At 39.6% G+C, this 18464-nt stretch overlaps 2 protein-coding genes and 1 pseudogene across 2 annotated transcripts; 2 read left to right on the forward strand and 1 right to left on the reverse strand.

Moving 5' to 3' along the window:
• Nucleotides 1-18464, reverse strand: part of LOC131667386 (uncharacterized) — a 168625-nt pseudogene that overhangs the window by 137266 nt on the left and 12895 nt on the right.
• LOC131667788 (cilia- and flagella-associated protein 251-like) lies at nucleotides 5238-5798 on the forward strand. The gene has a single exon (XM_058941522.1). It carries the CDS (start codon nucleotides 5238-5240, stop codon nucleotides 5796-5798), a length of 561 nt encoding a protein of 186 aa, XP_058797505.1.
• LOC131667864 (uncharacterized) lies at nucleotides 11692-18245 on the forward strand. The gene is made up of 6 exons (XM_058941638.1): nucleotides 11692-11901; nucleotides 12116-12194; nucleotides 13663-13941; nucleotides 14647-15001; nucleotides 15150-15817; nucleotides 15916-18245. Exons 1-6 carry the CDS (start codon nucleotides 11692-11694, stop codon nucleotides 18243-18245), a joined length of 3921 nt encoding a protein of 1306 aa, XP_058797621.1.

Consider the following 18464-nt stretch of genomic DNA (forward strand, 5'->3'; position numbering starts at 1 on the left):
TATATTAATATGAAATAAATAATTACTTGTCAAATATAAGAAACCGATATAAACAGAATTCCTTGCAGTGTTTTACTATTTTTCTAATGGTATTTACCACAGATTTATCACAGATAAACTAATTTGAAAAATGTTTATATATTAATTTTGCGATTAAAGTAATTAACCAATATCGTGTATTATATATTTTTTAGTTGCGTACTTTTTATAATTAAACACTATATCGTGGAGGTTATTATATGCACACGTAAAATTGGAAATTCGTCGAATTGCCGATTACTGCGGATGTGCGATGATTATTATTTATTGATAAATTCACTGTTCACTTGCGCAAAGTTGATAATTAATAAACATGTATGTTAATTATGTACACTGATAACACCGCGGGACTATTTCTCGTCTCGGCTTATTGAAAAATAGATTACATTGAATTTTTTTATATAGATAGAAAACATAGAGAGAGAGAGAGAGAGAGAGAGAGAGAGAGAGAGAAATAGAGAGAGATTAGTTCGTTTATTGCGCCAATGCGGTAGAACCCCGTCTGGCAGTTTAGAAAATGTACAAATCAAATAATAACAAAATTTTAAAATGACAAAAGAAAAGATGCAAGAATAAATAGTGACGCATTTAACTATTTAAAGAAGATAAATTAGGTGAAAATGCGTGAGTTGTATGTACGGTGAGCAGCGAATTTACAATGGCATTAACAGTAAGAAGACTAAGAATATATATGTAAAAATAAAAATAGAATAATATATGTAAAATATAGTAAAATAAAATATATAAAGAACAATATAATTGAAATAACAGATAAAACAACAAAAATAACAATAATAAAAGATGAAAAATAATACAAATAATGAAGACAATAAAAGTAATAAAAAGTAATACAAATAATAAGAACAATAAAAATAATAAAAGTAGTGAAAAATAATAAAAGTAATGAAAGCGCGATGGCACCTATTTTACAGAAAAAACGGTCTAAAAGAAGGAAAGGTATAAAAGTGGAGCGACGTGCGTTTGGCTAGAAAACAACCATATTTAATTAGCTATTTCATGAACCAAAGGTCGATAGAGGGGTATTTGTGGGACGATGGATAATTTTGGGAGACCGCGACTGGATTGACCTTGTTGGGTATGCGAGTGTAATCAGACAGTGCCGGCACTGGCATTAATTTTTCGTGAGTCGCCCTCTCAATCCATGCTCTAGCCTCATAATTTAAAAATAGATCACGTGTCCAATCCTTGAAGTCAGAGATCCAATCGGTGGAGAACAGGGTCACACTCAATGAGTTGAGTATTCTTTGAGCAAGGATCGCAAAAGAATGGTTCCAGGCCTCAGTTCGAGGGGCCTTGTATTCAAACGCCGATGGTGGATGGCGACCCGAGCGCCGGATATGACACTATCAAGCAGGACGAACAGGTTTTTAGCCAGATAGAGTGCGGCGATTTTCTGGACACAACAGAGTAGGCCAGAACGGCGAGGGTTCTATACCTATTTGGGGTAAGGGATAGCCAGCCCAGGGCTGATCTATGGTGGGTGATGTGGCTGTTTAGGGATAGAGTAGGTAAAAAAGGGATCCATCCTATTACGAAGCGTACACAGGCGTTTTGGGCAACTTGAAGCTTAGATGAGCGCTCTCCATCAAGCTAAATACAGACCACTAAGAGGTAATCGAAATGTGGGAAAATGAGCTGCTCGACAAGAACTTTTCTGAGGGTAGTCGAGAGAGATTTCCTATGGAAACATAGTGAAGCCAGAGAGCCGTATGCCTTCCTCGTCACGCTTCTCACATGTTCGGATCAATTTAACAGGGCAATCCCAAATCGAGACAGCCGTAATGAGAAAGGTTTAGCGTGCTTGGCGCGTCGCACTAGCCTGGCCAAGCTTTCTCTTTACGGCTGTCTCGATTTGGGATGTCGGTCTTTCGATATTCGGAAAAGGCTAGAGCCAAGTACTTGATGTTCCCCGTGAGAAAATACAACCTAAAGGTATAACTCCAGTACTCAATGGCCGGGGACATTCATTCAAATGAATGTGATTGGTGGCTCAAAGATGCGAGGAACCCTCATGCCGACATCCGGGAATGGCACGTCTAATGGCGTTCGACAAACTCACTACTCGGCATGGCTGTTAGGACATTTATTCGGCATTCATTTTTACAGTATAAGCCCGAGAGTGAACAGATAGAAAGGAGAGAAGCAGAGCAGCGAGATTGCGCTTAATGTCGTAACAGCCATGCTGAGTAGTGAGCTTGCTGAACGCCATTAGAACTGCTATTCCCGGATGTGGGTATGCGCGGTGCTCTCCAGATCGACATCTGGGAATGGCAGTTCTAATGGCGTTCGGCAAGCTCACTACTCGGCATGGCTGTTAGGACATTTATTCGGCATTCATTCTTACAGTTGGAAATGACTATGCGACTTTAAATTTACATGCGACTCGAGCTACGCGAGTGAGCGTAGAGAGGTATAATGACTTACCAGTCCTTATATTTGTGCATTTTGCTTATTTTTACAGTTCTTCCCCATCTGTTCGACCCCCAGCCACGCGATGAGAATCCTCGGTAACCGGATGTTTGGTAAAATTATTAAGCAACATTTATGTGTATGTCTTATAATTATAAACAACATTAATCTCAATCTATCTCTCAGATAGAATCTCTCCGATGGTAGTGGTCGGAGGTTCATGGAGGACTATAGGCCGATATAACATTCCCCCCAAGCCGCTAACAAAGATCTCCCGAGTATCATTTCCAAGGACGGGACAAAGTTCAAAGTCGACTACTTTCGGCGGCCGGACTAATCGGAGCCACCCGTTGGTCGCTGCTCGACTTTGCGACACACTCTTGTTTACCGCAGAAGGCAGAGATGTCGTGCCACATGGGTCTATAGTGAATGATTTCACGTTGAGACTTCTTGCTCAGCAATACCAGCGCCCGATATTTGAAACGGACGAGTATTCTCGGCTCCGTAGTGCGCCGAAGCATGTAGCCATGTGCAACTTCGTCACATCATTGATGGGAGCCTCGTATTCCCGCCTTAGACCGTATATTCTATCATCTGTATTTGGCTTGATTTATGTCTGCTACATAAGGTAAGTGCAGAATTGGAATAAATGTTTTAAATATCTGCAATAGTTATACACTAATTCCAAATCCTTCATTCCCATTTATCGGAATGATATTTACTCTTTTTCTTTGTATACCGTTTTCTAAAAATGAGGGTTATATGATAAAGTAATCAAACCCAATATTTGAAACACGATTACACTTGGTCTGAATGTTGAATTCATCAACCTCGGTATGATAATACACATGTTTGTTCGTATATTATATATTGTTAATGAGGCTTTCAGATAGAGTACGTTGAACAAAAAACAAATACTTTTCTATTTTCACGCATCTCACCTGCACTCGTATTGTTACAGGGCAGTGGAAAATAAGGAACTGGCTGAGGCTAACAAGTCAGGTGCTATCCAGTCCTCAAGGGAGGAGCTAAAAAAATGCAAGAGATACCTGAGAGGATTCAAAACCCTGAATAAGGAAGGATTGATGAGTCGGAACTACTGTTACGAGGTGATGGACAGTATTCCGATCCCGGGCAATTGGACTGTTCAGGAGAAAATAATATTGTTTAAGGTCGCATCGACCACAGCTAAACGAGAAATTCATTGCTTGACTAGTCAAGACCTGTGGCGTCTTCAAAACATCCCGCGGGAGGAGCTTATATATATATAATTATTATATAATATACTTTTACTTCAGTCTGTTCGAGTAGGTCCAAATATTTATATTCCTTATATTGGGAAAGAAATTAGTATAGCCCGAAAGTGAACAGATAGAAAGGAGAAGCAGAGCAGCGAGATTGCGCTTAATGTCGTAATAGCCATGCCGAGTAGTGAGCTTGCCGAACGCCATTAGAACTGCCATTCCCAGATGTGGGTATGCGTGGTGCTCTTCAGACCGACATCCGGGAATGGAAGTTGTAATGGCGTTCGGCAAGCTCACTACTCGGCATGGCTGTTAGGACATTTATTCAGCATTCATTTTTACAGTATAAGTCCGAGAGTGAACAGATAGAAAGGAGAGAAGCAGAGCAGCGAAATTGCGCTTAATGTCGTAACAGCCATGCCGAGTAGTGAGCTTGCCGAACGCCATTAGAACTGCCATTCCCAGATGTCGGTCTAGAGAGCACCGCTAATACCCACATCTGGGAATAGCAGTTCTAATGGCGTTCGGCAAGCTCACTACTCGGCATGACTGTTACGACATTAAGCGCAATCTCGCTGCTCTGTTTCTCTCCTTTCTATCAGCTTGCCGAACGCCATTAGAAAAAATAATAATAAATTTCGTATTTTACAGCTGACACGTCAAGTCATTAAAGTCACTGAGACTATCAACGATTTTCTATCAAGGAAAATCCAAGATGACCACTTGTTATTAGTATTTTACCAGTCCATGGAGACGTTCATGCGAACTGCGTTATTCACCTTGACCCACGAAAAGGCGGAGAAGCTATTATGCAGACTAGTTGATATGAAGTTAGCTATATATATTGAACTTATTTTGAAGAAAGTAGATGAGGACCATCTAGAAGAAACGGTCACGACAGAAATTGTGGAATTTCTGTTGAAGCAAAAAGGCTCTTGCTTCTCTACAACTTTAAAAAATTTACTTCCAATGGCTCACAAACCGACAATCTATGCCCAAGAGGGTATACGATTTAAATGTGTTCAATCTTCCAAAACACCACTACAGATGATGCCAAAAACCTGTAGTACTACGAAATTGTCGTCAATAGTCACAAAAAGATTTCATGAAATTTAAAAAAATAGAAAGTGGGCAGTAGCTATATTTATAAACATCAACAATAGATCTAAAAGAAACAGCTGGACTTCCGGTTGAGCGACGAGCACAAACGCACGTGGCGAAAAAAACGCGAGTGACTTTTATTAAACAATTAAAGTTAAACATTAATAGAAATAGTGAAAACGAGCAAATAGTAAAACTAAAAGAAAACCCTATTGAACAAAATAGAAAGATAGTCTGAATATTCAAGAATACAAAAGTAATAAGTGTGATTACGACGAACGAAAACATTTGAGGTTAGGTCGGACAAAACAAAACATGAAATACACTCGGAACAGATAGGTAATGAGCAGTGATTCCGACAAAAGAACAATAATCACGAGAAACAAGGGCTTGATAAATAATAGAACAATCGATAGCTTTATAATGCCTCCGAAAACAGACGCAGATCTAGAAAAGAAAATGCTCAATGCGATCAAAGAACTCGGAACAAAGTTTGATGAAAAAATGACACGAATGGAAGAGAACATACAACAGAAGTTTGAAAAACATGTAAAAAATATTAAAGATGAGTTAGAAAGACAGTGGAAAGCAAAAGAAGAAGAGTGTGAGCAAGAAAGGCAGAACTGGAAAAACGAGAGAGAAAACTTGCTAGACAGAGTGATGAAACTTGAGTGGGACAGGGAAAAGGGTGAGAGAGAAAAAAGAAAACTAAATATTGTTATAAAGGGAGAAGAGTTTACAGAAGAAAACATAAAAGAAAAAGTCGAGGAATATTTAAAGGACAGTATTAACACAGATGTAAAAGTGGAAAAAACATTTACAATAAATAACAACAATAGGGAAAAGAGATACAAAATGACTATAGCCAAGCTAGAAAACTGGCAGATGAAAAAGCAAGTTATGATGAACAAAGCTAACCTCAAAAGAGGAATTTATATTGATGATGACTTGAAGAGAAAGAGAGAGAAATACAGCGACATTTGAGAACAACCGCGAAACAGGAAAGAAATAAAGGTAATACTGTCAAGGTAGGTTATTTGAAAATGAAAATAAACGAGAAATGGTTCAAGTGGGATGAATGGAGCGAGACACTAAAAGCAATAGAAACGAAGGAACGAGAATAGGACTCGGAGGTAGGACTGGAGCAAGACGAAGCAAGACTCAAGATATGTTACTGGAATATAGCAGGGATAACAAATAAAGATAATGAAACGTGGAAATATTTAAGCAATTTTGACATAGTGTGTTTAGTAGAAACCTGGATAGAAGAGAAAACATGGGAAAAAATTAAAAGAAGACTTCCTACAAATTTTGAATGGAAATGTAATTATGCCACAAGAAAAAAGAAGAAAGGGAGGGCGATGGGGGGAATCGTATCTGGAGTGAGAAGTGAAATAAAAGAAATGGTGTATAGTGAGTGGAGCAGTAACGTAGTCATGAGACATGTGAGTCATGACAACAAAAAGTATAAGATAGTAACAGTATACAGTCAAAACGTTAAAGAAACAATAAAAGTGATCAAAGAAAATTATGAAGAAAAAGAAGATTTTTTAATTGTACTAGGAGACTGGAACGCAAGAACAGGTGAAGAAGGAGGAATAATAGAATGTGAAACTGAAAGCAACATTAAACGAAAAACAAAAGACTCAGTGACAAACGTAGAAGGAAGGAGATTAATAAGCGAAATAGAAAAAGAAGGATGGTTAATTTTAAATGGGAACTTTGGAGATAACGGAGAGTATACGTATGTTGGAAAAAATGGAGCATCAGTCATCGACTATATAATAAGTAACCAAAGGACGATAGGTGAAATTAAGCACATAAACGTAGGTGATAGGACAGACTCGGATCACTTACCAATGGAGATACAGATAAACGCTGAAAATATGAATAAAAAAATACAAGATAAAGAGGCAGAAGAATACTATCACAGAAGAAATTGGACAGAGGAAGGGATAGAAATTTATCATGAGAAATGTGAAGATTGGGAATGCAAAGAGGAAAATATTGAAGAAATATAGAAAGAATTGAAAAACAAAATCACAGAAGCAGTCCCTACTGTAAGTAGAAAAAAGAAGATATGGGAACTCGGAGAAAAAAAGTGGCACGACAACGAATGGAAATCAAGAAAAAGAAAATTAAGACAAATAATAAGAAAATGGAAAAAAGGACAATGCACTAGAAATGAATACATAAAGGCTAAAAAAGTGTACAGAGAATGGTATCAAGAAAGATGCGAACAACATGATAGAGAGCAGGAAGAAAAAATAAAAAATATCAAAACAGAAAATGAATCATGGAAATTTATAAATAAATTTAGGAAGAAAAGAGAAAAGATTGACGAAAATATTGAAATAGATAAGTGGAAGAAACACTTCATGGAAAAACTAGAAGGTGTAGAAAAAAAAACAAAGGTTGAATGCGGAGAAAAGGAAAGTGAGGGGGATGAAGGAAATAGTGACGACAGAATAACAGAACGAGTATTAATAACGCGAATCAAAAAATTAAAAAATAAAAAAGCACCAGGTGAGGATACACTACAAAACGAAATATGGAAGAACATGCCACAATCTATAGGAGTCGTCTTATTAAAAATGATAAATAAGGTATGGAAAGATGGAGATATACCAGAAGAGTGGAGAAAAGGTGTTATTAGCCCAATACACAAAAAAGAAGATCCAAGAAACGTTAAAAACTACAGAGGAGTCACATTAACGAGCACAGCGTATAAAATATATGCAAGCATACTAAACGAGCGACTGATAAACGAAGTAGAGTGTAAGTTAGAAAAAGGGCAATTCGGATTTAGAAGAGGAAGAGGGGTCATGGATGCCGTATATGTACTCAACCACATAATAGACCAAAGATTAGGACAAAACAAAATGAAAGTGATTGGATGTTTCGCAGATTTGAAAGAAGTTTTTGACAGAGTAGACAGGAAAATACTAACAGAATGTTTAAAAGAAAAAGCAGTAAGTGTAAAACTAAGAAACAGGATCATAGAAATATTTGAAGAAACAAACAATGTAGTGAAAGTAGGAAACAAAATATCCACAGAATTCTGGACAACCAGAGGAGTGAAACAAGGGTGCCCTGTAAGTTCCACGCTATTTAATATATATTTGTCAGATTTAGAAGAATATATGAAAAAAGGGATAAGAGGAGGTGTAGTAATCGGAAAAATAAAAATTTGGACGCTAAAATATGCAGATGATATTGTATTACTGGCAAAAAATCAAGAAGACATGGAGTATATGTTGAAAAGATTTAAAAAATATTTAGAAATTAAAAAAATGCTACTAAGCTCAGAAAAAACCAAAATTTTAGTATTTGAAGAAGGAAATAAAAAGAAAGATAGGAAATGGTACTGGGGCGACAAAGAATTAGAAGAAGTTAAAGAAATAAAATATTTAGGATACATTCTACAAAAAAATAGAGGTTTTGAAAAACATTTAACGGATAGAAAAAGAAAAGCAATAATAGCAATGAAAAGCACATGGAGTATCGGAGAAAGAATTTTTAAAGAAAACTGCACCAGAAGAGTGAAGATGTTTAAAGCACTGGTAGAAAGCATAGCACTATTTGGAGCAGAAATATGGGGATGGAAAAGAGATGAAAGGATGGACAGCATAACACGAAAATACTTTAAATGGATTTTAGGACTGGATGTGACGACACCAAATTACATAGTAATAGAAGAAAGCAAATTAGAAAGTATGATGATAAAAGCTGTAGAAAGAGCAGTGCAATACGAAGAAAATATCAGATCATCAAACAAAATACTAGTAATAGAATGTCTAAAAGAAAGAGAGAGATAAGGCGGAATAGGACAGCAAGGAAAATGGGCTAAGTTGCGGCTAAACATGCTGAATGAAGTAGATCTGACAAAAAAAAAATGGACGAAATGAGAACAAGAAACGAAGATATTAAGAAAAAATAATCACTAAGTTGGAAAATAAGGATACTTCAAAACGACTACAGAAAATTGAAGACTCATCGTACAATAAATTTTATAAAGATATAAGAGAAGAAAACAAACCAAAGTATTTAGAGTCAAGAATGAAAGTAAAAGATAAAAAACTACTGGCTAGGTTTAGATGTGGCAACGAGCTCAAAGCAAAAGACTACTGGAAGGAAGAAGAAGAAAAATTATGCAGAAGCTGTAAAAAAGAAATAGAAAGTATTGAACACGTGATTGGAGAATGTAAAGAAATAAAAATAGAAGAAGAATGGCAGATGGTCTTAAGAACAGAAGGACAAGGCATAGATATACTAAAAAAATACAGAGAAGGAGAATAGAAACAGACAGCGTGGAAAGTGAAAAGAAAGTGTGTGAAACCTAAGTGTGAAACTAATATAAACAGTTGAAAACCTTAAGAACTTTAATGATGAATATATGTAACTTATTTAACTTTTGTAACTTATTTACTTATTTATTATTGTTATTAGTATTATTATTATTAGTATTGTTATTATGGTTATTATTATTATTATTATTATTATACTCCCAATTTAGTAAAAACTATGTAAATGGATTGTACTGGAAGTCGTCCAAAACCGAAAGGTATGGACTAATAAAATACAATAAAAGAAACAGCTGCTCATATACCAAATTGATAGAAATATTGAATGCACAGCATAAAGTGCAGAACAGCTTTAAAGCTAGTATGGAAAATGTGCAGTTAAACGTGAAAAGTCAATTGCTTAATTTTAACAGCAACCAGGTGTTACTTTTAAGACTCATTAGTCAATATCCTGAGTTTGATTGGAATGAGGTATAGTAATTTATATTCATATTCATGATTTTGAAGATTTGTTAATAATTTACATATTCTATTTTTACAGATATATGCTGAGTACAAAAAGTACGACCATAGCATCTTATCTCTTGTTTTTCTAAAAGAGGCAGCAAGATCATGTGGCATTTGCACAATTTCCGGAACAAGCCCAATGATACATTTCAAAATGAGGCCGACTGCTACTGTCCTCAGAAACATGATGTTACGTCGCAACACGATACATATGTATTAACGCATACGTATATTACTCAAACATGTATATTCAAATTAAGTTAAGCTGCGCGCGCAGCTAAAGCGTGTCTGTGTGTGTGAGACTGTATGAGGTGCTAGGGTCTTAAGCTTAGCGTGGTGGCAGCACCTTACGGCGCTGCGCCACTCGCGCCAAGCATGGCGGTTTTTGCCGGTGTAACCGGCAGTCGTCGACGACATCGTCCCGCGTGCGGAGCTCCCTCGCGCCTTTTACGTTCTCGGACAACGTTCTCGTGCACCCACGTGCAACATCACTTGTATTACCCACGTAATACAAGGTTCTCGTCCACTCACGTGGTCTGTTCTATCGTTTCAGTGTAATTCGGATGCGTGAAAGTGATTGTAAATTCATCGTATAGCAATCTCCTTTGTGTGCGGAGCGTGTGAGTGCGTGCATGGTAACGACCATTGTTCTCCGCGCGACGTCTCTATCCCGCGTTATCTTCATGTTGTAATTTCTAGTTTCATTTAATAAAAGGGTTTTTTATGCCGTTACGGCTTTTTCCCTCAAACAGTGTTAAGTGATTTCCCTCTCATTTTAATAATTTAAATCTAACTACCACAATTAAATCAGCAATCAAGAACGAAGGAGAAATTCGAAATAGAGCGATTTACTTCGCCAAGGAAGTCGTTCAGAACTTTTCATGGTGCCTCCTGTGAGGTAGTTTTCTACCTCTATCTCTCCTTTTTCATTCTCGGAAAAGGGGACGTCGCGCGAGTGCAAGTGTGTGAGAGTGTGTGGGGAGGGAAAGGTGTGCATATCAAAACGCGCGAAAACGCGCGCAACGTGCACCGACAAGTGCAGCCGGCCAATTTATCTTCTCTCTCGCTCGCTCTCCCGCCGTTTATTCGCGCCTCGTGCAATTGCTTACACTCAGCGTGCGCAACAGCGTGCGCAAACACTCAGCGTGCGCCACAGCGTGCGCAGTCATCCAGCGTGCGCAACAACGTGCGCAGTCGTCAGTGCCGATCAGCATTGCCATCGCTTCCGACCAGGGGGACTTACACGCAGCGGCCACCGACATCGTTTTCCATCAACTAAGATAAGTGTTCTTCTTCCTTTTCTCGCTTTCTCTGCTTCAATAAATAAACATACGCTTGCGAACAAACGGTTTCGCTTTCCACTTATAACGATTAATTCCATTTGTATTGAGTTAATTCTAGCGTTTTGATTTTTTGTTGTCTGCTTCTTGTCAAATTAAGTGAATCAATCAAACTAAAATACGATTGCGCATTGATTAGTACTCGAGTCATTGTTAGCATTTCATGTTTATTCGAATTTAGCAAGCAATTTACAATCCACTAGTGATTAATTGCCATTAGATAAATTTGTAGACAATTGTTTGACATTGTTTAATTATTCAATTAGAATTTCGTTGTCCGTTTCAATCATATGTTTTTTCTCTCTCCTTCTTTGAAACTTCAATTAACGTCAATTTCAATTTGATTCATAACGCGTTATTTTGATCCAACAAATACCCAAAATGAATAACGACGAGGTTATTCCAGCCAGCGGCAACGCAGAAAAACGCTTAATTTATATCGAACAGAAATTTAATAGGTTTACAAAAACGTTGAAATCCCTCAAAGAATACTTAGCAAAGGGATCGCCAGATGCGACGAACGCGGAGTTACGAATAAATTCCCTTTCGACCATATATCAAGGTTATTCAGCGAATCGCGAAGAACTTCTTTCGATGCAACCTGCACATTGAGCATCCCCACATTGCCGCATTCGACGAACTCGAATCCGAATATTTCGAAGTAGCGAGTCGAATATTGAAAATGAACAAACCCAACCCCCAGCGATCCCTCTCGCGAATTCCACTATGCTCAACGGAAATAACACCGCTACCTTCATCGAGAGAACTGACGTGGTAAAACTCGCACCGTTGACAGTGCCCAAATTCGACGGGAACCACAAGAACTGGGTCCCTTGGAAAGCCAACTTCCAAGCGCTTATACACGATCGTCCAGGAATGGCGGGAAGCGTCAAACTATCCCAACTTCAAAATGCAGTTCACGGTTTAGCAGCGACCGTAATAAAGGAATTCTGTCTTGATCCCAGCGACGTTTTTTTTTATTTTTTATTAGTTTTATTATTATTATTAGTTTTATTTTTCGATCTTACTATAGAAGGATACTCCCTCAATCTAAATTGAAAGAAAAGTTTTGGGAATTCATTTAGAAACTAAAATCTTCTCATAATTGAATCTAAAATTGAAGTAATAAACAATTCAAATACTTCAACAGGAACCTAGAATGGCTAGCGCAAGTGAAGATCTATTTCCAGTCAAAAAGAGGAAAATTGATGATTCTAAATGTTTCCAGTGTAAAAAATATTTACGCCATGTCCCTGGATCACATAAAGAAATTAAGACTCGGACAGAATATTTAGAAATGTACACTAATTATAATATTTATCTTTAACTTGGTGATTTTATTTGTTTCAAATATACGCATACTGTTTTATATGCAAATTGCTACAAGACTTTCAAGAAGTTCCTTTTGATGCGCGCATAGAATTATTTGTAAAAAGGCAAATTTTCATCCCTAGACGATATAGATGTAAGAAACATTTGATAAAAAACAGATTTTATGAAGAAGATTTGGCTGCAATAAATATAGTTGTATATGAATCATTGGTAGAAACATCAGAATTGGGAAAATTCTTGAGTAGTTTGTTGGATTTAGCAGATGCTCGGCTACAGAATAAATTCGACAAATTTTTGTTGTCTGAAATCTGAAGAGAGTAAAAACTTTAACAGGTTTTACGATGACAAATCTACTTGAATTAAGATAACCGATGACTTCCATGCGTGATTTCGAAAACCGAAGTATTTTATAAGTTTTAGTTATATTTTTACTCAAACTGAGAACAGGAAATTCAGATCGATATGTTGGAGCTATATTAGATGTACCTAAAAATCAAGTTAAAAAAAATAATGATGCATATTAAAGTGTTTCAAAAAAGATATTTTGCCGAAATACTTTGGATATAAAGCATACTCTATAGAATTTTATATTAGTCAAACATCTTCAGTGTCAAATACACTACACCATCTAGAAGGTCGGTTGTCTTTAATATGCCACGGTAGTTACTTGCGTCATCAAAAAAGTTCTAACAACGCGTACCAAAGAAAGTCATATTCTGTACAAAAGAAAACATCACTAGTTAAACTTTTTACGATTTGTACTACCAATGGATACGTAGTTGATATTCCTGGACTATTTAACGCCAATAAAAATGATGCGACAATATTGAAAGAATTATTACAATTATCTGAAGGACTTTAGTAGTATACTTAGTGAAGGAGATGCTTTTTTTTGTAGACAGAGATTTCCGAGATGTTGTTTCTTTATGAAAAGAACGAAAATTCAAAGTTTTTATGCAAGCTTTAAAAGGCCAGAAAAAGCAGTTGTCTGACGAAGAGTCCAACGCACCTCGTTTAGTGACAAAATTAAGATGAGTCGTTGAAGCGGTTTATGGGAACATTGCTCAGAGATACAAGCTTCTTCACAATCAACTACATAATTCTTTTCTGCACAATACTCGTTTGTATTGACAAATTGCATGCTTTTTACAAAATCGCTTTGGAAAGCGTCTAAATACAGATACGGAGTTGATAGGGCCAGTTATTGAAAGGAGTAATGTCACAAAAGGATTAAGCAATAGTCTTGGTTGTTTCATAGAAGAACAAAATTGAAACGGAAAAGCTATACCATTCCTTTATCTTCTGCTAGCTACGGCTTAGCTTGGGAAGCGTTGTGCAACGCTTACGATCAACGACGTGTTCTAGTCAACGAGCACTTCGACGCTCTGCTAAAGTTAGCTCCCGTTCAAAATCCAACCGCCGAAACCACAGCCACCCTTATGTACACCGTCCGTCAGCACGTCAGCATGCTCAAAACAATGAACATTGCGATCTGCGACGAGTTTGTCCTGCGAATTCTCGAGAGATGCCTGCCCGGGTATCTCCTGTCGCGATGGATGGATAAACACTCAAATCGCGAAATCCCCAAATTGGAAGAATTGTACATCTTCGTTCAGGATTCAATATTTAAACAACGAGCGATAGGTGAACTTCCGAAACGAGATTACCAGTCCAAAAGAAAGGGGGCAGGTAGCAAAGCAGAACCCCCGGCAAAGGTCTCCAAAAACATTGCCAACACACTCGTTACTACCTCGACGACCAGCAACAACGCGTGCGTCCAATGCGGTCAATCCCACAGACTCTACAAATGCGAAAAGTTCAATAAGGCGTAATTGAACGAAAGGTGGGAACTCGTCAAAGCAAAAGGGTTATGTCGCAATTGCTTATACGTCCACTCCGCTTCCTGTACCAGCGAAAAAAGGTGCAAAAAATGTCATAAGGATCATCATACCCTTCTGCACGCAGATAAAAAATCAAGTCCATCTACACCTCAACCCGCGAACGATTCAAAACCGTCCGGGACGTCTCAACCATGACTAAGCCAACAAACATTCGCGTCAAGCGCATACCTTCCCGATTCTCAACTTATGACTACAGCAGTTTTAAGCTTTCAGTCAAGCCGAGGAAAACGTCTCATGGCACGCTCATTACTAGATTCATGTTCTAATGCAAACTTAATGACTCAATCTCTTATCAATCGTTTACAATTACCAGTTAAACAATGCTTTGTGAATATCGGAGCAATAGACAATGCGAATATTGTCTCAGAAAAATACACTACTGCCACTTTCTATTCTACATATAATAATTCTAAACATCAATTAAACTTTTTGATTGTACCTAAAATAGCTGAGAAGGTGCCTAATGAGACTTTCCCTCGGGAGAAATTCAACATCCCCAAGAATATCAAATTAGCAGATCCCCAATTTCATATACCCAGACCGGTCGATGTCTTGCTAGCGTCAGGTCCAACCCTGTCTTCTCTTGCCATAGGGCAAATCAAGCTGAATGACGAAAGATCCCAAATCACTCTTCAAAAAACTTCTTTCGGCTGGATAGCAGCCGGAGGATCAATCTTATCAACGATTCCCAACTCCGTTTCGTGCAATGCGGTGAGGTTAGATTCACTCCTAGAAAGATTCATGGCGATGGAAGACGTGGATTATCAACCCATCAAGTCAGAAGAGGACGTAGCATGCGAAAGGTACTACGCTCAAACCACGACACGCGACTTCGGGTCGCTATATCGTTCGTCTACCGTTTCGATCAGGCAAATTCGAACTAGGTTTGTCAAAACACCAAGCGTTACAGCGTTTTCAGACGTTGCAGCGCAAATTTGATGCTAACTCCAGGTTCCGAGCAGAGTACGAAAAGGAATTCAACGGGTATCTGGAACTTGGCCACATGACGCTGTGCGAGGACGACAACAACGATGGTTACTACTTGCCTCACCACGCGGTGATCAAGGAGTCCAGCGAAACGACGAAATGTCGTGTCGTTTTCGACGCTTCTGCAAAATCCTCCACGGGCATTTCGTTGAACGATATGCTGTTGACTGGACCGACCATTCAGGAAACTCTGTGGAAGCAAGTTTTGCGATTCCGTTCTCATCCCTTCGTCATTACTGCCGACATCGAAAAGATGTACCGACAAATCTGGATTCATCCCGACGATAGGAAGTTCCAGAAGATCTTGTGGTACCACGAAGGCGAAGTTCGAACTTTCGTTCTCAACGTTGTAACTTTCGGGGTGAAGTGTGCTCCTTTTCTCGCAATTCGAACATTGCATCAGTTAGCCGTTGATGAAGAGAGCAGATTCCCAAGGGCGGCAATGCTACTTCGTCGAGACTTCTACGTTGACGATTTCCTTTCAGGTGCAGACACGCTGGAGGACATCATGAGGATTCGCGACGAGATGATCAAACTTTTAAGTCGTGGGGGGTTCGTGATACGAAAATGGTCCTCGAACCATCCGTCGGCTTTAGACAACATCGATAAAAACATCTTCGATTTAGATTGCGGCATACAAGGGAACCCCATAAAGAAGACTCTCGGAATCATCTGGGACTCACAACGAGAAAACTCCTTTCCCAGATTGCGAGGATCTTCGATCTTTTAGGCTTATTAGGTCCTTTAACCCTGTATGCCAAAACATTAATTCAGGAATGTTGGAAAGCTAACGTTACCTGGGACGAATCTCTACCTCAAGACATCCACACCAAGTGGATCGCTTTAGCTGAACAACTTCCTTTAGTGCGAGAAGTCGCGTTACCAAGGTATCTGCGATATGACGTTGCGAACCCAGTATCCACCGAGATACACGGTTTTTGCGACGCGTCGATAAAGGGATACGGCGCGTGCATCTACATTCGTTCCGTTGACTCTGCGGGAAATGTCACTGTTAGGTTAGCCTGCAGTAAATCCAAGGTTGCTTCGCTTAGCCATCACACCATACCTCGTTTGGAACTCTCTGGCGCTGCCCTTCTGAAGGGACTATATGTCGAACTGGTGACCCAGCTGACTTTCAATATCGTGCGAACAATTCTTAGAACAGACTCAAAAATCGTTCTCTGCTGGTTAGACAAAGCTCCTCATCTACTTAGAACCTACGAAGCGAACCGAGTCGCTGATATTCAAACGCTGGGTGAGAAGGTCGAGTGGAAACATGTTCGTTCGAAAGACAATCCGGCTGATTCACTATCCCGAGGACAACTACCCAGGGAACTTTTAACTGAACCCCTCTGGCATTCGGGCCCTCCATGGTTAGCTCTTCCTGAAGATCAATGGCCTTCATCGGAAGAATCCTCGTTAGGTGATCCTCCAGGCGCGACAGAGGGAATTGTTTTATTCACAGCCTCTTCTGGAAGTAACGTCTACTCTCGTTTCTCTGATTACGGATGCCTTATTAGGTCCATCGGATATCTTCTCCGTTGGAGTAGAAGGGAATCACTACTAGACGATACCCAAGATGCGAATAAATCGCAACGAGGGATTCGTTACCTCTCCCAAGCCGAAATAGTTTACGCAGAACGCCAAATCCTTCTTCTCATCCAAAGAGAATGTTTTAGTTTTGAGATAAGATTGCTCAAGTCGACTACGAAATTAATTTCCAAAGGCCCCAACGGCGCTTTCAGGAGTCGAACGAAGTTCGATGAACTCAATCCTTTCTTAGACGAGCATGGACTGATCAGAGTAGACGGTCGGTTGAAGAATTCAAATCTTCAATTCAATCAAAAATACCCTATTTTGCTACCCAGCAACCATCACGTGTCAGATCTCATCATCCGCGACGCTCATCATCGAAATCTTCACGGAGGGGTCCAATCCACTCTTTACAGGATACGCGAAAGGTTTTGGATTCTCAACGGTCGAAACCAGATTCAACATGTCTTGCGCCGCTGCGTACCCTGTCTTCGGCAAAGGCCAAAATTCTCACACGCCAAGATGGCAGACCTTCCAGAATCTCGAGTAAACCCTGCGTTCACTTCCGCGAAGACCGGCGTAGATTTTTTTGGTCCGATTATGATCAAAGAAAAAAAGGATCGAAATCGAAGTTTCCTTAAGGCGTATGGGTCCGTTTTCGTTTGTATGGCCACTAAGGCTGTCCACATCGAGATAGCATCCGATCTCTCAGCTGAGGGCTTCCTCGCGTGCTTTCGTCGGTTCGTTGCCACGCACGGCAAACCGACCACCATGTACTCTGACAATGGTACTAACTTTGTGGGCGCAAATAGCGAACTGCAAAGGATTTACCAATTACACAATTCACCCGAATTTAAGGACGCGATTCAATCTTTTGCTGCAGCCGAACGGATTGAGTGGAACTTTAATCCACCTCTCTCACCGTACTTCGGCGGTTTATGGGAGGCGGCAGTTAAAAGCTTCAAACACCATCTGAATCGTGTCGTCAAGGACCAAAAGCTCACGTACGAGCAATTGGAAACATTGTTAAAGGAAATCGCCGCCGTGTTAAACTCTCGACCATTGTACGCGATTTCTGCTGATCCAAACGATTCCCTTGCGATAACTCCTGCTCATTTTTTGATCGGGCGTTCCTTCAATTTCTTACCCGACCAAAATTATGTTTCAGTTCCGGACAATCGCCTCACTTCCTACCAGCTCGTCTCTAAAGCTAGACAAGCCTTCTGGAGTAAATGGCAGAAGGAGTACTTGCATGAACTGCAAACTCGTCAGAAGTGGTTGAATTCCGGAACCGTATTATCACCTGGATCTGTGGTTGTGTCGATGGAGGACAACCCTGCTTGCGCAAGATGGCCGCTGGGTGTCGTCGTGGAGATCCACCCTGGGAGCGATGGCATTGCTCGAGTAGCATCGGTGAAGATGGCTTCCGGAATCTACAAACGGAACATTACTCGGCTCTATGTGCTCCCTGTAGATCAGGAAAACGCGGACCCGTTGGAGTCTCAAGTCACCCTCCCGAACTCGTGATTAGCCCCAGATGTGTGCTCTTTGGTTTGCCATGAACGAGTCGAACCATGGAGTATTCTGGAAGTGCTTGAAGCCTGGCCCGCGAAAGGTAGAGTACAGAGTGCTCTACAGCCAGATGCCCAAAGAATCAATCTTTGGAGCGCGATACCTGTCCGGAGATCAGGTTCCCACAATCGCGGAGACTCCAACCTTTCGTCGACGTTAATTTAGGACAAGCGT

The sequence above is a fragment of the Phymastichus coffea genome, unplaced genomic scaffold (genome assembly GCF_024137745.1).
Source record: "Phymastichus coffea isolate CEN01 unplaced genomic scaffold, Cenicafe_Pcof_1.1 PCOF00001, whole genome shotgun sequence".
Classification (NCBI taxonomy): domain Eukaryota; kingdom Metazoa; phylum Arthropoda; class Insecta; order Hymenoptera; family Eulophidae; genus Phymastichus; species Phymastichus coffea.